This window comes from Aythya ferina (genome assembly GCF_964211825.1).
Source record: "Aythya ferina genome assembly, chromosome: Z".
Taxonomy (NCBI): Eukaryota; Metazoa; Chordata; class Aves; order Anseriformes; family Anatidae; genus Aythya; species Aythya ferina.
Window position 1 is genome coordinate 30,031,023 of NC_140299.1, and position 13,946 is coordinate 30,044,968.

General features: G+C 35.9%; 1 protein-coding gene across 13 annotated transcripts in view; it reads left to right on the top strand.

Moving 5' to 3' along the window:
• Positions 1–13,946, top strand: part of JAK2 (Janus kinase 2) — a 90,756-nt gene that overhangs the window by 40,659 nt on the left and 36,151 nt on the right. For 8 of the 13 annotated variants that reach the window (XM_084504006.1, XM_084504011.1, XM_084504009.1 and 5 more), the window contains 3 exons: positions 2,473–2,723; positions 12,781–12,904; positions 13,685–13,802. In XM_084504006.1, coding sequence (XP_084360132.1) covers positions 2,504–2,723; positions 12,781–12,904; positions 13,685–13,802 — 462 coding nt within the window. In that variant the 5' untranslated portion in view covers positions 2,473–2,503. Of the gene's footprint in view, positions 1–504; positions 618–2,472; positions 2,724–9,526; positions 9,546–12,780; positions 12,905–13,684; positions 13,803–13,946 lie in introns of those variants that run through there. The other 5 variants (XM_084504001.1, XM_084504002.1, XM_084504005.1 and 2 more) reach the window with 2 other exon arrangements.

Consider the following 13,946-nt stretch of genomic DNA (forward strand, 5'->3'; position numbering starts at 1 on the left):
GAATCAGATGTTTTATAGTTAGCAGCTTTGATCTCCCAATTAAGATGTTCATATACCATGAAGATTTTGGTAAACATTTTTTCTATGTGTATAAATAGATGGACAGGCCATTTTTGACTTTCACTGAGTTCTAATTACATGTTGGACATAAATGTTCAGATAGATATGTGTGGACTTTGTGCAATACACAAATACCTCTGTGGGTACTATGAATAATGTACCTACAAATGTCCCACTGTGGGTATATTAAATCTTCTTTGCTGCCACAGGAATGTTGAAATTCTTTACATAAACACAGAAGTTCTTCTTAAATTACAGTATGATAACAAATTTGTTTTGTGTTACTCCAGAAAGTGATACTTGGTTATGTTGTGCAAACAGGTAGATTAATGTATCCCAGTATTTTTACTCTCTAATTTCTGTCTGTGTGGAAATATTTAAAACATGGCCCTTGGTTCTGACAGTTGTGGAAGTTAATGCATTTTTTTTTTTTGCAATGTTTAGTCTTCCTGCTGCACTAAAGCAGTGATCTGTGGATGGAACAAAGAAGGGAGAAAAGTGTGTCCAATTGGAGTCTTGTCTGTTAAGAAATAAAAGCAAAAGCAATTTTGTTAATGGTGAGCTCTTTCACACCACCTGTGAGTGGTGACCATCTGTTTCAATGAGAAGCTCTCTTGAATTTCTTAGAACCATTTTACTTAGACGTATAGGACAAAGGCCAAGAAAACATGTTTTCTATTTTTCAGTGAAGAAAATGATGTTTCAGGGATATTTTACTTTCACCTATTTCATGTGTGCTTTGACATAAAAGACAAAGTTTGAACTTAAAGATGATTAAATTGAAGTGGTGACAGAAATGGATTGCAGGTGAAAAATCTCAAAATACTGTTGTCTCCTGGAAGCTTTGACATTAGTGCAAAAAAGAAAAGAGGAAAATAGGGTAGTCTGTTCCAGTATTTACTCTGAATTTTTTACTGCACGTTGTTGATACTTGATTTCCCGTTCTTAGATAGGATTCAAGAATGTTCCCTTGTGTGTGTGTGTGGGGGGGGGGGGGGGGGGGGGTTAAACATAAATATGTAATAACAAGGAATCGTGAGGTTTTTTGAATTGGCATATATGTTTATAAAGATACAAGCTTTATGAAGGAGAGCTAGACACAAGCATGTCTGAGTATTTTCAAATTGGTCACCTTTTCAGTTAGCCCTGCTAAGATTGGGGAGATGATAGCAATATTTACATTGAGTGTCAGAGAAAAGCAATACCAAATGACCAAGATAAAAGTATCTGCCATTTTAGGTGAAGGTTTGAATTCAGCAGATCATTAATATTAGAGTATTTCAGAAACAAATCTTGGTAATTAGAGAAGGCTTGCACTAGAGATTAAAGGTGTGAAAGATTTATATAAGTGAATGCTAGAACACAAAGATTATTCTCTTCCATATTGCTGACAGAAGTAGTGAGCTATCTTATAAGCATGACAATGTTTCTAGTGAGGTCATGGTTATTTTCTTCAATGAAACATGAATTTCTAGAACTTCACTGAACACTTAGTTCTTACCTCTGTGCAATCTTTGCTACTTGAAAACTGAAGTATTTTCATTTTATGGTGTCTGACTCTGTGGCTGAGGCCTAGTGGATCAGGGCCCAAATAATGTATTTAATGACACTTGCACCTAGAAATTCAGATTTATATTTCTGTGATATACTGGATTTTTGTGTTGCTTCAATCTGGGAATTTAAATGATGTATTGTTCTGTTGATGATGGTGTTGGATTAGCGTTTGTTTTAATTACCGTTAAGATAGCGTAATTTTCTTCTCCTGTATATGTAATTGAATATATTTATCTAGCACATAGTTCATGAAGCTAATCCTTTTTTCCTTTATGATGTTAAGCCTTTTTTCTACTTAGCTATGATCCTTTCCCATAGAACAAGTCATCTTTAACCTACATAAATGTATAATCATACACTCATCCTTTCCTCAGTAATTGTAGTTTTGAGAAAAAAAAAAAATCTCCAAACAGTTCTTTTATGATAAAGCAACATAGTTCAATATAAACAAAAGCTGTTGTAAATTGCACCTTAGGAATGCAACACCCATCTGGCAATAGACTTTTTTAAGTTAACAGTAACATTTTAAAAATCTACTCTTTGTAACTGGTGGCTTGTTTATACTTATTCCACATTTAAAAATATTAAGTTATGAATTTTAGGTGGTAGCTACTTGTTACACAGTTATCATAAAAGTAAGCCTTTATAAACTGACTTATATATAATTTTTCAGAATTAGGGCTATCTAGAAAATCAAAGTGAAGCTCAGTTCTAAGTAAACCTTCTAAACTTGTCTTTTGTCCTCAGCAGTAGGTATCAATGTTTTCCATGTGTCAGAAAGGTACCATCATTAGATAGGCATATGACAAGCAAAACCAAATACAGTTGGTCAAGGAGTACTCTTTATGTTTCTTTTAGGGAAATGCTCTGAGAAGAACGAGAACAAACAATGGCCTGTCTTACAATGACAAATATGGAAGGCACAGCAACTTCTACCGTCCACCAGAATGGTGACATCCTTGGGAATACCAGTGCACCCAAGCAGACAGAACCATTGCTTCAAGTGTACCTTTATCATTCTCCTGGGAAGACAGGAGGAGACTATCTTCAATTTCCAGCTGGAGAATATATTGCAGAAGAGATTTGCACTGTTGCCTGTAAAGCCTGTGGTAAGTATATACACAATAATTTTCCTAATGAGAAACTGAAATTCAACTTGATGCAAGAGCATTTTTAATAATCCAGAGCTCATCAAAATGGTGGTGTTTTGATTGAAATGCTAATCCCTCTGATGTTTGAGAAGTAATCAATATCAGAAGTAATTAGCACAAGGCTGTGAAAGTCTTGCTGTTGGAAGGGTTGTGAAGCAGAGGTTATCAGGTTATCATCAGGTCACTGCCATCTTTTTTTTTTTTTTTTTTCCAAATAATTTGAAGGTATATTATCCTTTACCTAAAAGTTTTCTCTGAGCTGAGATATTGCTTGGATAGTTAAATCACAGTGGGAGTTGGAAATCTATCGAATTACATTCTGATGCAACCCTGCAAAAGAGGTCAATTCTGACAGTTAAGTATAATTTGCTATAAATGCTTGAATCGCTTTTTAGATGAAAACTGTTCCATTAGTATAACATGGCTCCTTGTGATTTTTTCCTAATTGTTTATGAAATGAAGTACATATAACAGCAATAAACTTGAAAAATAAATAAAAATTCTATATATAGTTAATACCTTTACCACGAACAGATGCTAAGACCTGTAGTAAGATAATTCAAACATGCATTTGGTACAGGCATTTATCTTTCGTTACAAAAGTAGGTTAAATCTGTGAATTTGGGCAATTTGGGAAGAAGAAAATAAATCTCAAAAAAGTCCAGATATTAAAACAATTCTTTGTCATCCACATGTGCGCACACATACACATGCACACAGAGTCATCTTTTATGGGCTCTCAGTGGTATGAGGCTGGATTTGTCTTTTAGCTTCACAAGTGCTGTGTTGCAGGTGTAAGTGAATTTAAAAGAAAGGATCTTAATTTCAAATATTTCGTTTCCAGTGAGTCACAAGCTGCTGTCTCTGTACATTTTGTTGTCTCTTAGTGTCTTATACTTTGGTGGTTTTGTCTTTTGATTGCTGTACTGTATTTAAGCATGTTTTTACTGTTTTTTTTTTGTGTGTGTGTGTGGTTTGTTTTTTTTTTTTTTTTTGGCAGGGGTCTGATTGTTTTTCCTGTGCTGTTGAATGTCTTGTACTGCCTGAGTTGTGTGCTGTGAGTGGGTGATTTGTTTGCATGTGGTAGTTTTCATAAAGCTTCTTCTGGATTTAAGCCCCACTGCTCCTTAGAATTGTTTAGACGTGATGGAGTCGGACTAAGATCTGAGGATCTGAGTCTGTAGTGTTGTTGTTCTTGTGATATCTTTATAAGCCCAAGAGATTTATGCAGATAGGCACGTTTTAGTGATTTTGGCAAAAGCACTGCCTGGGATTCATTTTGGGACAGCCATGATGAGGTAGTATGGCATTTAAAGATTTGCAAAGTTTTAGTTGCAGTGTGAGATTCTGCTGCTTTAATGACAGATAGACCTGAGAGTGTTCTGGAAATTGAAGCATCTTTTTGATGGTATCTTGGATCAGTATCTTCCAGGTATCTTTCAGTGTCTCCCCAGGCTGCTATAGTATCTTTCCTCCACTAAAAGAAAAATAAATAAATAAATAAATAAATAAATAAATAGTCTTCCCCACTTTGGAAAACATGCCCTCAGACTTCCCTATTGTTGTTGAGTTCTGCAGTAAGAATACATTGCTTAGCATTGATGACGATGTTTTTTGGGCTTCAGTTTTACCTCTGTTGCATGTCAGACCCTCAGGTACAACATCTAAAAGTGTGTAAAGCTGGTGCTGCATGTGTGTGCATGTGAAGGTTCTTCGCTTTCGGAGTGTTAGGATGGAATTGATTTTACATTAGGTAGGTAAATATTTTTGTGAAAATAAATACTGGTGTAGTGATGAGGCATTGCTGAGGGAGTGAACTGGAGAACAATTTTACTAGATACTTGTGAGAAAAAATGCTTCTTTAGCTTTGATCTTCATGTGCTAACTTGCCAGAATATTAAATCAATGGGGTCTTTTGTCTGTCAAACTTAGTATCTTCAAAATACCATGGTCTTGAAGGAATATACTGCATCAACATCCATGACATTAGGTACCTTGCTTCCTGTGCTTCCTGTACTGTGATGGTGTGGTTTTGTTTTTTGTTGTTTGTTTTGTGTTTTTTTTTTATTTTTTTTTATTTTTTTTTGTGTGTGTGTTGTTTTTGTTTTTGTCTTGGGAGAATAAAAAGACATCACAAATCTTTCTATCTTTCCTGATGAATGAGTTAATTAAAACTCTCACCTTCCAGAAAAGCTCCCAGCCTAGTCTGAATTCACTGGAATAGTAATTACCTTGGTAGTTTGACTAGCTGTTTCTACTGTTATTGCTCGTCTGCCCACTTTTTTTTCTTCGCTTTTCTCAGGTTTGAATTTGCCTTGCTTAATTGTCAGATGTTTGTTCTAGTTGTGTTTTTCTCAGCCTTTCCCTGTCACCAATATCTGTAGCATGAGGTACTTACATTACCACCATCAGATTACCTTTAGATCTTCTTTTTGCTAAAGTTTTTTTGATAGATTTCCTTAACTTGAACGTATTAACTGTTTTCGTTTTTGTCTGTCTTCCACACCATCTCCAATTTCCCAATAAAATGTTCAGACCAGGCCATATGCAATATTTTTCTCACTCATATCACAAACATAGAGACATAAAAACTAATTCCTGTTAATTCAGGAAGATTTCTCAGACCTCATCAATGTGTCTAAAAGCTTCTAGCATTTTGGGGTACTTGCTCCTGTTTTGTATGAATGGTTCCTAGCTCCTAAATGTATCCTTTTGTAGTTGACTCTTAAAAATTATCTTGTATGAGTAGTATTCCTTACTAAGCAGTTCTTAACTTTTTATCTATTGGTCCATTATTCTTCAACAGAGTTTGTAAACTGCATTGGTAATGCTTTTGTACTCATTTCTACAAATGAAAATGTTTTATCGTGTTGAGGCTTTATCCTTGTAGAGCTGAGGTCCAGAAAGTCTTCTGAAGAGTGGTTTCTGCCTGGCTGCTACTATGGCATTATTGCACAACCTGTTTCTCAGAGGAATTTGTAACTTCATTTCCTTCTGAGTTGCTGGAAAAGGATGGCTGTAGGTTTTTGTTCTCTTTCATAATAGTCATTAGTACTTAAATCACAACCTTCCACTTCTTATTATTTTCTCTTTTTTCTTGGAGCTTTTATGCTTGTGAGGCAAAACACGTAGGTCTGCAAAGCACATGCACTCCAATAGTGCTTATGTTGACAAGACTTTTCTTTCAGGAATTTTCTGTGAATCAGTATACTTCATAATAAAGAGAGTGGTTCAGGTAGGTAGTAGGAATGTTTGAAATACAATAAACTTGGTAAATGTTAATGAACTTTCTCCGTGATTTGAGCAATTGCTAGATCTCTTGATAGCTGAGCTGGTTACATCAAAGTATGGCTGTTACTTGTGACAAGCAAGATTGGATCTAGGCAAGCACAGCAGTCAGAGGGACAGCCTCATTATGTACCTTTTACACAGTTCAAACAATTGAAGGTTTTCCAATCTATGCTAACTTGGCTTTAGATCTGTTGTATGTGGCATGTATTGGCTATATAAATATTAGTCTGCATAAATATTGTTCTATAGTTGCTTGCCAGTTTAAGCCATGCATGTAGAAGCTAAGTCTTTCCTCACTGTATTTGGAAAGAACTTCTAATTCGGGGAAAAAATATAATAAATAAGGTGCTTCTCAGAGGTTGTTCAGATTTTTACATGAAAAAACGTCAGAATATGAAACTGAGAATTAAGTTTTCTAACCAGAAATGCAAGAATAATTAAGTGTCTTGAATTTAAGCGTGAATTGATTAGTCATTTTCAGGGATCATCGGTACCAGCATGTTTGTTGTCTGCCATGTTGAAGAGCTATAAATGCCACCCCAAAAACAAGCCTTAGACCTCAGCCTGAGAAAAAAAATATTAGAGGAAGCAGCTGACTGTGGAAATAAAATAAGACGGTGTTGTGGTTTAACCCTGCAGGCCGCTAAATACCACACAGCTGCTCGCTCACCCTCCCCAGGTGGGATGGGGAAGAGAATTGGAGATGTAAAAGTGTGAGAACTCCTGGGTTGAGATACAGAGAGTTGACTAGGCAAAACAAAAGCTGCACGTGCAAGCAAAGCAAAACAATGAATTCATTTGGTACTTCCCATCAGCAGGCAGGTGTCCAACCACTGACAGGAAAGACAGGCTCATCATGTGTAAGACAGACACCTTCTGTCTCGTGTAAGACAGACACTCTTGGGAAGACAGACACCATCACTCCCATCACCCGCCCCTTCTTCTTTCTTTATCCTGGCTTCAGCACAATGGTATAGACTAACCCTGTGGTCAGCAGGGGCCAGCTGTCCTGGCTGTGTCCCTTCCAGCTCCTGCTGCACCTCCAGCCTCCTCACAGGCCCGGCAGCATGAAAAGCAGGAAAGACTCTGTGTAAGCATTGTCTGTGACAACTAGAATATCGGTGTGTTATCACCACTACTTTCTTAAAAATCCAACACATAGTGTTGTGTGAGCCTTTATGAAAAAAATCAATTATGTCTCAGCCCAAACTGTGATAGACAGAGAAATTGTTCCAGAGGTTATAGCGTTGCTGTATTAGATTCATTTTCTAGATTCAGTATCCGAGACTTGTTTTCATAAGTCATGTTTTATACCCTTCCACTTTCTCCTTTCCTCCAAATCAATCTAAAATGAAATTACTTTTAATTTGTTTTAGTGTATTTGTATTCAGTTTATTAAAAAAAAAAAAAAAGTCAACCATCAAGACCATACAAACACTAGTAGTAGTGCACCAGAAATGTTGTGAGACAGCATTAAGGCAAGCTCAATGTGACATTGTACAGAAGAATGGTTTAAAGAACAACTGTATTCTTCATTTATAGTTAGTTTCACTCAAAATGTAAGTTAAAAACCTATAAATCTGTTTTTAGAGATTAGAAGATGTAGTTGAAGCTATCACTGGACTGATGTTTTTGTGGTACAGGTAGATCAGATACAGACTGCTGGGACCATCTGAAGTGTTCAAATATGAATCACAGAAGTATTTATTTGTATATGGAAATAGGGATGCTTTGCATACTATATTGGTATAATTACTTAATTGAGATTTTCAATAAGATATTGCCAAGTTCCTTGTAAATGGATTTTAGTGTTTTTATCATCAGATAAAATAATTCCAAAAGTCTATGGACTGTACACTGTAATTAACCAGAATGATACTTTATGAGCAAGATCAGTATTTCATGGGAAAATAGTTTTCTTTTAAATTTTAAACTAACATTTTGTTGACTCATTCCATCAGCTGAATTGTATCAGTAAAAAAGATGCGTGTATTATGTGCATGTAATCCAAGTTGTGTGGTTACTGAATTAAAGTTAAAAAGTGAGGATATTTTATGTTACAGTAGGCAGGTGAGTTTGTAAATCACAGTTTAAATAGCTATATAGTTAAAACTATAAGCAAAGCATTGCTTTAAAAGATGTATTTTAGCCAAATACATCTTTGCTCCTAAAATCTTAATAAAATAATAGTGAAGTATGCAGAGCTAGGACCTTTGGAATGTAACTGTAATTTTTATATAGTGTACTGAAAAATGTTTTGGCAAAATCAGCCAAGGAACATAATTTTTTTTTTCCAGCTTACTGCATTTCTGCTGTATCTTGTTTCCCCAATGTATATGAACCCTCAGTTTCTGTAGGGCCTATCTCACTTTATCATTTTTCTGATAGGGCTTTTTTTCTGATTTATTTTTTTCCCTTCTGCTAGGATCATTAAACCCCAAAGATTTAACTTCTTAATGCATCTAAAATTCCAAGAGGGAACCAATTAGACAGTCATGACTGGGTTGCTGCGTTACGGACAGTTAGCAGTTATCAAAAGACTTTGAATAAATTTATCATTGACCATATCTGCCCATTGGTTGTGTTTTTAGGTAAACTCTCCGGACACTTTTTTTTTATTATAAATACAGTGCAGAAATTCAGTAGTTGAAACTCCAGATGATTCTTAGAATCACAGAATGGCTTGGGTTGGACGGGACCTTAAGAATCACCCAGTTCCAACCCCCCTGCCATGAGCAGGGACACCTCCCACCAGACCAGGTTGCCCAAATCCCCATCCATCCTGGCCTTGAACACCACCAGGGATGGGGCATCCACAGCTTCTCTGGGCAGCCTGTGCCACTGCCTCATCACCCTCATTCTTCTGTTTCTGGCAAGAAAGGGAAGGAGTTTGATTGATTAACCATTCAGAAAAGATTTTGTTGATGGGATAACAACACTGAATGGTATGTCAAAGTTTGATAAGTGTCCAGATTGTATGAAAAATTAGAGTAAGATTCTATATTTATGTTAGAAAAGCCAAGGAATTTTCCTTCTGACATATGTAAGTCTAAGTTTGAGATAGTTTACTTGACCGTTACATGTGAGAGCAGACTAATGTTTGTATTGGGCTTTGAAAAGAGTGTTATTTTTTAATGATACTCTGCATGCAACTAATGTCGTGAGACATATACAGACAAAATCTTTATTAATATGCTTGACACTGTCAGAAGACACTTCTGGCTGTGGACTAAGTATGTTGTCCACATTGTATGGTGGTGTCATGGCTTTTTATGAGTTAAAGCTTTTTTTTTTTTTCTTCCCATTGCAGGGAGAAATTCCCAAATGAGATCATGCTGTGTGGGTGAAAGAGTACCTTATGCCAACAAAGGAGATGTATAACTAATATGTATTTCACTACTCCTTTGGCTGTTCCAATGTAAATGCAGTAGCATGACCAAAGTGGATATGAAAGTCTAAAAGCACAAAGAGGAAATGAAGGAGCTCTGTGTAAATCATTGTGTGGTGGTTTTTTTTGTTCTGTTTTGTTTTGGCTTGGCTTGGCTTGAGGCAGATGTTTAAGGAATAAAACTGTGTTACTGCCTTCCACGGTGCTACTTGACAAACCGTATAGAGAGAGGAGGCATTTTTATTTAGCCTTATGTACTAAATAAAATGCTTTGCCAAGAGACAATCCTGTTTTTGCCTTTGCAGCAGTCCAGAAAATCTGTTTTAATAGCCCTTGCTGGAGATGCAAAACAGGGAACAATTTGGCTTTATTATGTCTACTGAGTCATTGTTGCATCTCCTAACTATTAATTGTTTGATTTGTTAACATGATTAGTGCAGTGCAGAAATCCAGGGGAGGTTTTTAGTACCTCTGGTGAATGACCTTTTCTGATTTTACTTGTATTGAAAAAATATTTCTCAGAAACGTTCACTATTGTTTACTTGTCTAGGCTTCATCAAAAGTGTGTTGACACCCCACCTCCCTCCAACCCCTTTTGGTTTTCATTGTAGAGAAAACACTGAAATGCTGCAGTTATTAGGTGCTTGAAAAGTCCCTGCAATTAATACTGCTGGTAAAATTTAAATGAAAAGGGAGTTTCTGACCACTCTGCTTTCATCATCATCTTATGGACAATTTTCAAGACCTTAATAAGGGGATTTTCTCTATATGTATAACAATTGTACTTCTTCAAGCATGGCAATATTTTGGCATTGACGCATAATTCTTAAGGAGGAAAACAAGAGCGGTGGGTGGGAGGGGATTAAGACAATTAACACCTTTTCTTGAAAAACGTGTGAACTGTGTGTCATTAGGCAGGGGTAGTGAAAGCTGCTGGTTACCATCTGGAATTATAGATGCTGAAGTATAATGAATGGTTGAGTGCACAATTTTGTTTTCCTACATAGGAGGGAATTGAAGAGTGTTTTTTTGTTATTTTGTTAATGCCAACATTTCTGCTTTGTAGAAGGAGTTCCAAAGTCCTGTTCTTTGCTTAGGAAAACAGTTTATTTTGAGAATGGTAGTGATGTGATCATGGATTGAAATGCATGATTGAAATAGTAGGGGGCGATGCATTTACGTGTGTGTTTTGTTGCTTTTTTTTAGTTATTTATTTTTTGTCCATAGTTTATTTGATGAAATACAGCACCTTAACATTTGAATTTTAAGAAGTGTTTTTTTTTTTTTTTTTTTCTTGTACTTTGTGCTTATATGGGATTTTAATAGTTTGATAGTCTATTATTTCACTTGCATTTTAATATATTAGTGAGACTAAGTAAATATTCATCGCTTTCTTGAGTGGTATTTAGTATTTGGCTAGAATCCTGAAATAGGTTGGTGATTCACATGCATTGTACCGTAATTGTTCTGCGATTATTTGGGGTGCAGGCACCACACAGCCTCAGAACTGCTAACGCAGTTACTGTTGCTTTTAGAGGCAGTTGATCTGTCATGTAATCTGGTTAATCCCATTTCATGTGTTGAGTGAGGACCACATTTTGTTGCATAGGATAGGTGTATTCTTAGCTCCACAAAATAAAGTTAGTTTGGTATTTCTCAAATCTCAGATGGATCTAATATTTCTTACTGCACTAAATTTGTAGCATCCTGATTTAGAGCCAACCTTTCAATTACTAATCTGTTTGAGGTTATTCCTGCGGGGTTTTTGTTTAGTTTTGGTTTCTCTTTGATTACTTTACAAAATTCTTTCAATTTCTTTACTTTCCTGTAAGTCTATGACTCCTTTTCTCTGAAAGTCATGTGTCAGGACCTGCGGTTCTGGCGTGTTTTGGTGAGCTGTAGTTTAAACGAGTGTTGGATGATTAGCCTGTAGACTTCCAACAGTTTACTCTTGACAGCTGCACAATAGGGGTCTTGTTCTAAACCCTGTTGCTGGCTCCCTGCAGAGACATACCCCATTTTGTAACAAGTTTAAACATGCTGTTCTTTAGGAGTGAATTACTTTTTGTTGTACAAGTTTAGGTTGTTTTGTATGTGGGGTAGATTAGTTGTCTTAACAGGTGCTTTAGACGTGAGGAAAGAAATATAGGTCTGCCTCCTGTAATAGTTACGTACACTTAGACGTTTTTATGAATAGAAATACATAAAGGATTTTTTTTCTCTTGTTTTTCTGTGTTAATTTCTGTGATTTTATTCTAAGCCTTCAGGAGAGCGTTGTGAGTACTTAGCGTTTCACCAGAATTCTTTTGTCTCTTAACATCATTTTAATTTATTCTTGTCATTATCCATTCCTTCTTTTAAATATTTTGAATTCTTCTCACAAAGTATATAGTTTTAACAGAAAGACAGTGTTCTTTCTTTATGACCTACTGTGACTTTCTCTTTGCAAATTTTCATTTTACTATGTGACCTGTAGACTTGTATCACCGTGTCTTCAAAATTTTGTTGTCAGTTGTTGATGTTCTTCACTTAATGGTGTGAAGTCTCAGACAATTAACCTGTTTTATAAATCATGCCGTTGGCATTCCTTGGATGCACAATGCTATGGCATATTACAATGCTGTACCATCTGTCTTTTACGTTAGACTGTACCTGCAGCTAGCAGCCCCTAAGCCAAATAATAGTTCTTGTGCTACTGAGGGGTTGCTGCTCAGCTGAATTACATAGTTTACATAGTGTGTAATCAAGTAAGATTCTGCCTCAGTTCTTATTAAAATAATTCTGAGGTGGTATTGCTTTTGTTTTGTTTTGGCGAAGGGAGGAGGATATTTTCCAGTTTTGTGTACGTTTGGTTTTGTTCTTAACTGAGCTTCTAAAACATAGAAGGCAGGTTGTTGTTTTAGTCATGATGGCTTCTAATTTTTCATCAGTCTAAAATAATGAAATCAATACCTACATCTGTTTTTAGAAAAGGTAAGGAAGAAGTTAATGTACTGCTGTTGGCTGTTACTTCTTAATTAAACTGAGGCTAAGAACACATTGTATTAAATGCCGTAGAGATAAAGCCCTGTAATTAAAACAAATATGAGACAACAAGTGAATTCAGTCTTCAGTCAGAGAATATAAAGGAAGAATGAGAAAATAAACCAGCAAAAATGCTATAGGTTTTGGGGTCATCATTGCAACACTGCTGACAGTGGTAGAGCAGTGCAATGAACAGTTGGAGAACATGTACCTACCTGCTACTTTTAACCTGCAAGTTATTTTTTCAGAATAAAGTTGATTCTCTATGAAAGCAATTTCTTATAAATGTATGCTTCCCTGTTCTGTGTGTAGGTATCATGCCAGTGTATCATAACATGTTTGCACTCATGAGTGAAGCAGAGAGAATTTGGTATCCCCCAAATCACATCTTCCATGTAGATGAAGCAACCAGACTCATCCTACTGTACCGGATAAGGTAATTTAAAGCAACCATTATGCACTTTTCATGCTAATACAAAACTATGGTTTTACCTTACAATAAGGTATTTACTTGAACCATAATTTCTCTCAGAAGTTACAGACAGATTGTTGGTGAGACTTTGGATAGATAAAAGAATAAAAATGGATTGAGTAGGTCTAAATGACATATTTTGTCAGTTGTCTACAAATCATACACATGTCATTTCAGGTTGAAGAAAGAAACGGTTATGTATGAAATGTATCAAAAATTAAAATAATATTTTTCTTAATAATAAAATATCTCATCTTTTCCATGCTTGCCCATTTAGAGTAAGTAGGAGTTCTGAAATTCAGAATAATTGTGTAGGCAGGGGAATGTGTGCAACAGAACCACTTCCATTTGGTCTGTTTTTTGGATGTGGACTGTTAAAGCTACAGTCACAGTTTTCCTTAGGAAAAAGACTTTTATTTCTTTAAATTGCATAATGTAGCCTGAATGTTTCTTTAGGAACTGTCTCAAAGGAAACTGGAAGAGTAACACAAGATTCTCTGTATTCTTATTAGTAAAGATAAATTTGCCGATCTCCTCATTCTTACCACTTCAGCTTCTCACCCTGCTTAAATGTTGTACTACACATCAAGAACTGGATCCAAAGCCTTCTGTTCGCTTGGTGGGCTTCACATTGGTCCTCCAAAACAGCCAGCACCAACTATTACACATCTATGAATGGAATAATGTCTTTGTGTTGGGAAAAAGTATCTTTTTATTGACCTTAGCTTAAATATTTCTTAACAGGTTTTATTTTCCCCACTGGTATTGCAATGGCACAAGCAGAGCATATCGGTATGGCATTATTCGGGGTGCAGAAAGCCCTGTTCTTGATGATCTTGTCATGTCTTACCTATTTGCACAGGTATGATTTGCTTGATTTTTTTTTCAAATGCAGATTAGTAACAGCCGATAGTATTTTCTCCCTTTCACATCTTCTGATAGTAGCTATGCAAGCTCTTTTGACAGCCTGAAGTTTACTTTTAAAGATGGAAATGAAAGTATGTGT